The 7,759-nt window shown below is 39.6% G+C and overlaps 1 protein-coding gene across 1 annotated transcript; it reads left to right on the top strand.

Annotated features, from left to right (window-relative positions):
- The first annotated feature begins 5,237 nt into the window (after positions 1 to 5,237).
- Positions 5,238 to 6,274, top strand: LOC147425055 (uncharacterized). The gene is made up of 3 exons (XM_086500018.1): positions 5,238 to 5,490; positions 5,574 to 5,690; positions 5,850 to 6,274. Exons 1-3 carry the CDS (start codon positions 5,238 to 5,240, stop codon positions 6,272 to 6,274), a joined length of 795 nt encoding a protein of 264 aa, XP_086356144.1.
- The last annotated feature ends 1,485 nt before the right edge of the window (positions 6,275 to 7,759 follow it).

Genomic DNA, 7,759 nt, shown 5'->3' on the forward strand with positions numbered 1-7,759 from the left:
TGCTGCTCAATGGGGCTGGGGCACAACACAACACAAACCAAAACAACAAAACCACAGCCAAATCCCAACTACACAAGGGGCACCACCTAGTTTAAGAGCGAACTAGGACGCAAAAGAGGAGAATCGTTAGAGCAACCCACAAACAAGCAAGGAATTTACACTAACCCTAACACCAATGGAACACTCTCACACACTAAAACACGAGAGAGAGAGAGAGAGAGAGAGAGAGAGAGAGAGAGAGAGAGGGAGAGAGAGAGATGGTGCTCGGGCTGCTTTGAAGTGTATCATTAATGATCAAGCAAACATAAATATATACATGTAAGAAAGAGAGAGAAAGGGGGAGGGGGTGCTTGTTGCATTAATACCTTCTTACAAATCTGTCATGACAAATCAAAGTGAGATTAGTATGTGTTCAACATAGCTTGCGTAAATTCCACCACAACACATCACAAGAAAAGCCACCCCAATCACTGTCTTAAAGCCAGGGGAGTCCTCTCCACCCTGTCGCCCTCTTACAGTATGTGGGATTTATGGCTAGATTGATGACAACACCAGAGACAAGCTATCAAGAACTTAACAAAAAAACACCAAGACACTTATGCATCATTGTTGTCCATTACTTCACGTTGGAAGGGAGACAAAGTATCCAAGCTTAGTCCAAATCCACCCTCCTTGATTCAGCAAATGTTGGGCTTACACTAGTAGGAGAAATGATAGATTTCCTACTCTCAACTGAATGATCACTCTCTCTCTTACAATGGCATAGAGTTCCCTTTCTAATCCCCTATTACAACACATGCACATGCATAAGACAATGAGCTTCCACTCAAGAGCTCCTTCTAGAGAGGTTGAGCTTGGCTTCTCAAGCTATAGCATAGTGCTCTTGCTTATGGCTCCCCATTTTTGTGCTAGCTACACCCTCCTTTTATAGCAATTTTGAAGGCTAGGGTTACTCCTCTAACCATGGTTGGGTTAGATTTTCAGCAATTTATCTAATTTCTTTTGCTTGGAATTATCAAGAAGTTGGTGGGGAAAGAGAGAGGAGAGAAATGGAGGTGATAGGACTTTTCATAGTGGGTTAGTGTTAGTAGAGTTAGTATTAATTTACAAATGGAATTGGATATTTACAATGGGAGTATCCATGTAGGATACAAATAAGGAAGAAAAACTCTTAAGAGGTAAGAAAAGGTGGATTTCTTACAAGGTTGATGCTCCAAGTGTCTTGAGTAGGGCCAATTTTGACGCTTGTTGACGGTCCACTAGCTTTGACGGTACATTTTTTCTCCACTCTTGACCTTCCTTGAGAGACAAGGTAATTGAAGCTGAGTAATCAACCACCATGATGCTTTCTTTTAAGAGAAGAGGCTGAATTTTGTGGTTTTTTTTATAGATATGGGTAAATTGGAGGAGGAAAAATGAGACTAGGTGGTCAATTTTGGAATGGAATTGTGTGTGGGGGGTATGAGTTCACCATGGTTTCTCTTATTCTTCAAGGTTGAGGAGAAGGTGAGTAGGGTGCAGAGAGGAGTGGTGAGAGAGGTGGGGATGATGAGTGGAGAAGTGTGTGTGAAAGAGGAAAATGATAAAGTGGAAGAGAGAGTGTGGCTGCATAGCATGGGAAAACTGGGGTCCACTAATAAAATCATAGCTCACAGCTCGTATCTCAAAAAAATATGAAAACATTTGAGGCAAAAGTTCAGCCCACGAGCTACAACTTTTGTTTGTATCACCTTTTCAAATTCGGAGAGCAAGTGAACTTTAAAAATTCAGCAAAACCGACCGTTTTTTTTCCATTGCACAAGGTCCTTGTGGGGTCCTTCTTTGGATGATTCTTTTGAATACCTCCAAGAGTGAGCCCTCCATAGTGCATGTATGCATGCCACCTACCCTTGACCTTATTTGGTAGGTCTATAATTGAAGATATTGTTGAGATCATGATATAAGTGAATAGTACAACTAAGAAAATGAAATATTGAGGGGTCTAAAAAATATGTACATGTCAAATATAAATAATATAGGTGGAAAAATATAAAGGGGTCAAAATAAATCTCTCTCATTATAAGTCTACCATAAAAAGATGAATATTTTTGGTGGTCTAATTTATGAGAGTAATAGAGAATATATGTAGGAAGGAAAAAATCACAATAGTGAAAAAAATATACACATAAATAGAACTAGTTTTTTTGGATTTTTGTTGGGATGGAGTTACACCAAAAATAAGAGAAGCTTGCATGAAATTATTTTTATATGGAATAAAGAGTATGCAAAATGATAAGAAAAAATATGGTAATGGTGAGTCAATGTACATAGCATAAATAACACACCATAGGTAGAAATATTTAAATAAATACCACAATATTTATGAAAAATCCTTTTATTTAGGCCCTATATACAATGAAATATTTACACACAAATGGGCCATAATATACTTATAATTTTTATTTTTTTTATTTTTTTGGCTCAACTAGCCCAGTGACTAGCTAGCTGAGGGTTTTAAAGAAAATATGGGGAAAGTTCCCTAACTCACATACGCCTATATATAGTGAAATGGTAGGGATAGCCATAGTGTTTGAGTGATTTGATAGGGTGAGGTAGCTTACTATGGCCACTATGGAAAGCCAAAAAACGGCTATCAGTACAAAACCGGATGTCTCTCATTTTTTAATATTTGGGAGCGATACGTAAGTCCTATGTACCAAAGGAGAAATGGGGGATATTTAACTCCAAGTCCAAAAGAATGTTCTTCATCGGCTACAACAATCTTTCTAAGATATATCAACCCTATGATACAGTGAACAAGGACATTGTACTTAGTAGTGATGTGATCTTCGACGATTCACTGGGGGATTCTTCTCCCTAGTCTTCCATGACAACCCCAGATTTGCCGATACTTGGAGGTCTCTACGACAATGTTGCTCTTGAGGTTCATAAAGCCTCTTCCCTAATCGTATCCCTCAAGCTATAAAGGAGACTGCACCCATTCTAGATTATAGAGATGATAGTGGTTCTCATCACAGTGCAGAGGTAGAGCCAAACATGCACTCCCCCCAAGGAGGAAATCAGACAAGTTACCCAAGTGGTTGTTGGAGACCTTGCAAGATGAAGTGACTTCATATTCTCCACCAGATTGGCATGGTGTTAGTGATGCTCTAAGTGAAGGAATGAGACCCTCTGATAGTTGAGGAGGTACTTTCACAACCAAATTCAAAGTTGTCAATGGAAAAAGAGCTTGATTCCATCAAGAAGAATAACACTTTGAGAGTTGGTTTTGCAGCTTGCACTCAATGTGTGTGTGTGTGTGTAAGAGAGAGAGAGAGAGAGAGGGGGGAGGGGGGGGGGAAGGAGAAAGATAAGAAGGGAAGGGAACATCAAAGAGAGGAGAGGGAGGGAGCATACTTGGCTCTAGTGATTCTCATAAGGGTTTAAGCATGTATTGGTGGTACCACTATTTCACTTTTTGGGGTACCACCAAGAGACTACTTTGGAAAGGAATTTGTGATAAATTCAAAAAAGAAAAGGGGAATTTTAAAATTTTAATGGCCTTAGTAGTTGGAAGGGGTTATTGATTGTAGGGAGGGGCGTCTCCGTCATCATTCTGAGGTATGCGTGATGTGACTTGTCATAGGACGACGTCGACGTCAACTTTTTCCCGCGTGCCAGGTGATCTCCCTGATCTTTGACACAAACGCTCGTCTCATTCACTATCGCCTCTATTCTGCCGGACTGAGAAGGTAAACCCTACTGCTGATGTTTGCAAACATCTCATTCACTCTCGCCTTTGATTTGTGATAAATTCAAATTGCTCAATAGATAAGGAGAATGTGTTGACCCAGTGGTTGGAGTTAAGACTAGATATGCTTCATGTTATGAAGTGCTTTGAGATAGATCTAAACTTCTTACTTGAAGTAGGAATTGTTGACCAAGTGGTTAGAAAAGGCTCCATAGTGCTCATAAGTGCCTAGAAAGTGCTAATAAATGCCTTAAAAGCACCTAAAAGTGCTTTGAAGTGCTCAATGGTGCCTACAATATGCTTGAAAATGCTTGATAGGTGGTAAGAAAGTGTTTCAAAGTGATTAAAGGGTCCTTCAAAATACTTTGATATAGCTCTATACTGCTTTCTAGGTGGTTATGAAGTTTTGACCAAGTGGTAAGTTTTGCTTTATGGTGCAAAGAAAGTGGTAGCCAGGTGGTTCAAAAGTGCTCCACAATACTGAATGGTGCTTAGAAAGTACTTCAAAGTGCTTTCAAGTAACCAATTTGCAATCTAAAGCACTTTAACTGCTCGCAAGGAGTAAAAGTGGTGTCTAGGTGGTAAGAAAGTGCTTTAAAGTGCTTACTATTGATCAATAGGTGGTTAGAAAGTGATTTGAAATAGTTTGTAGCTAAGAAAGTGGTAACCAAGTGCTTTGAAAGTGCTCTGATGAAAGTGCTTTGAAGTGCTTACTGTTGATCAATAAGTGGTCAGGACGTGATTTGAAATGCTTTCTGGTACCAAGAAAGTGGTAACCAGGTGCTTTGAAAGTGCTCTAAAGGTGCTTTGAAAGTGCTTTTAAAGTGGTAGCTAGGTGCTTAGAAGTGGTGACCAGGTGGTTAGAAAGTGCTCTGAAGTGCTCAATGGTGCTCAATAGGTGGTTAAAAAGTGCTAAATAAGTTGTTAGACAGCGCTAAGAAATGACTAGAAAGCATTTTGATAACATTTGTCAAGCATTTTTTTATTTTCTTTGAATTCTTTAGAAGAAATTGAATAGAAGCATTCAAGCTTGTGCACCGAAGTCCATTCAAGCATGAAATGATCTTACTCTCCGCTATTGTTTATGCTATGGTTGGCAGAAAAGGAATATGGCTTTGGAAATTGAATTAGAAGCTTTGACGTCTTGAAGAGGATTTATGGATACAGCCATCAAATATATCCAGGAAAAGGGTAGAGGCATCATTGTCCCCTCAAAAGCCTCTGTTTTGAAACCGTTTGTGTGTATTGGGGGTGACTATGTTGCATGTGGGAAACCCCTCTCAGCTAACCACATGGCAGGGTTCTTCTCGCTGGAATCTCAACACAAATATCATCCAATTTTCTTTGTAGTTCTATGCGGCACTATGGCAGAGTGCACTCACCCATTGTGCACACTAAAGATTCCAGAAATTGCTAGCACTCTGCACTTGGAATTGAGTACACAGAGCCGGAGGGTGAGTTCACTATACGCAGATTCAATCCACTGTCATGAGATAAGTCCCTAAACATGATTTTTTTCTTTGCAGAAACCAATGTTCACAAAAGTTCTCGTCTGCTTGAGCTTGACGAGAACAATATAGAACTATCTGGACTTGACGAGAACAACATAGAGCTATCTGAGGGTTTTCAGCATGGCAAGGCTGTTGTAAAAAGTGGGGATAGAGTGGAGGACCCCGAGGTTGAACCCTTTGTGGTTGAGAACCATGGCAAGGAAACCATTGAACATGACTCTAGCAAGGTCTCAATCGACAACCAGAAAGGTAATTAAGTGAATATATGTAGTGTTTCATTTTTGTTCGACCAGATTTTGGTTCTTTTCCCCTAAACCTTAATGTGATCCCAGAGGATAAAGTGGAGGACGCACAGGATGTGGAGACATTACTAGTAATTGCAGATACCCTGAGGAAGAAATGCAAGCAACAGCAAGAGGAAGGAGTGTATCATCCAGATCCAAAGAAAAGTACTAATCAAGACCTCGCAAAAACCCGTCCACATCGAAAACTTTAAGTTCCATGTGCTTTTTGTGCTATTTAATTATTTTGAATATAAGATAATTTTTTTGTCTCATGGTGTCAATCTTCACTACAATTTACTGGGTGTGGTTTTTTGGGCACTGTAGTAAAAATACAAGTGATTGGTAATGTTGGGCACCAGCATTGTGCTCAAGAAGACGTGGGGCACTTTGATCGGGAGACACCCCTAGTAACTCAGTTTTGTGTCCCTCACCGTTCGGAGGATAATAGGCCTACCTTGATCATCAATATTAATGATCTTCTTATTGTCACTCACAATAAGAGAGAGGGACCAAGCCCACCTAACATGGACATGTTGCACTTTCAAAAGGTGAAGCGGGACAACAATTTTAACCATTATGTGCACCATTTTGCAGAGTGGTTTGTTTCTGGGGCTAGCCAGATTGTTGAATTGTACGTCTGGAACACAAGCCCTTACCGAGATCTGGAAAAGAGGTTAGAAATGTGCTTGCCTCAGGCCCGCAGGTGCTTGAATGGGTGGATTGTGAAGGAGGCATGCAATAGAAGCTGATGCCTTAACGAGCAAGGGGAACAGATGCTCTTTCTAGTCTTGGGCACTTTTTGGAATGATTTTCCACAATTCAACAAAGATAACACCCTCCTACTAGATGACAAATATCCTAGGTGCTGCTTGAACGACGAAGACTCCTATGTTATCTTGCCTTCTCTAGAGGACCAGACGGAAGACCAATGGGAGAGGTTTATGCATCATGAAGTTTTGCCATTTGTATATGGGTGGAAGAAAATAGACAATCGATCGGAGTTGATCACTACTTGTAAACTGGATGCTAGAAGAAGAGGGTGGAAGACTCTTCGAAAAGTTGAATCTGTGAGGGAAAAATTATAGGCAAAGTGCTGCCCCCAACACCTCCACAAACACGTTATAAAAGGCTACATTCTAATCTCCGGGTCTCAACAGAAATCTTAAGATTTGTGTACCTGTGATCGCTTATGTAAATACCCATGATGAGTTTGATAGTGTAACTCATGATGAGGACTTCTTTTTGTGAAATGGGGAAAGAACCGACATTGTATTGCGGAATTCAATACCGATTTCTAATGTAGAAACATGATTTGCTATTCAATTGCCCATTTTGTTGTGTGCCTTGCAAGATGTCTTATTATAAGTTGATTTTAAATTATTTTAGTAGTTTTTCTTAGGGCTTTTGTAGAAGATAAATATGAGTGGTAAGTGGGCAGAAGTGCAAGCTATACCACTTATGAATTGTGGACCACATGAAAGTGGTTAACAGCTGTTTGCATTATGTAATCTGGTAGCCACAAGCAAGTGGTAAAGAACCGCTTGAAAGTGGTTCTGAACCACCTGAAAAGGACTTCTGGACCACTTGTAGTAGTTTTGAACCTTTTTCTAGTGGTTAAGGTAGCTCTTTCCAATGGTTTTGAACCCTTGCCAGTGGTTAAGAACCTCTTTCCAGTGATTCAGGACCACTTCTAGTGGTTAAGATAGCCTTTTGCCAGTGGTTAAGATAGTGATAGCCGTTTTTCGGCTCTCCATAATTGCCATAGTATGTTACTTCACCCTACCAAATTCACCCAAACGCTATGCTATCCCTACCATTTCACCGTACATAGGCGTGTGTGAGTTAAGGGGCTTTTCCCATATCTTCTTAAAAACCCTCAGCTAGCTAGTCACTGGGCTAGTTGAGCCAAAAAAATAAAAAAATAAAAGTATATTATGGCCTCTTTGTGTGTAAATATTTCATTGTATATATGGCCTAAATATAGGGATTTGTTATAATTATTTTGGTATTTTATTTAAATATTTCTACTTAGGTGTGTGTTTTATTAAACCTATGTACACCTTCTTTCATCCTCTTACACCATAATTATATTTTTTGCCAATATGTACATACTCTAACCTCATATTTTTCCTTTATACAAATCACTCCCACATTTTCACCCTCACCCTCGTGAAAACAAAAAATTGATTTCTACTCATTGGTTACGTTTATTATATTATTTACTTGCATACCTT

Source organism: Adiantum capillus-veneris, chromosome 25 (assembly GCF_014529385.1).
Source record: "Adiantum capillus-veneris isolate H3 chromosome 25, ASM1452938v2, whole genome shotgun sequence".
NCBI lineage: Eukaryota > Viridiplantae > Streptophyta > Polypodiopsida > Polypodiales > Pteridaceae > Adiantum > Adiantum capillus-veneris.

What these genes read in the sequence shown, in the direction of transcription:
- LOC147425055 (XM_086500018.1), top strand. Translation starts at nt 5,238, where the DNA reads ATGATTTTTTTCTTTGCAGAAACCAATGTTCACAAAAGTTCTCGTCTG. An exon ending in CTCAATCGACAACCAGAAAG is followed by an intron (nt 5,491 to 5,573) that starts GTAATTAAGTGA and finishes ATGTGATCCCAG; the next exon opens with AGGATAAAGTGGAGGACGCA. An exon ending in TCATCCAGATCCAAAGAAAA is followed by an intron (nt 5,691 to 5,849) that starts GTACTAATCAAG and finishes TGGGCACTGTAG; the next exon opens with TAAAAATACAAGTGATTGGT.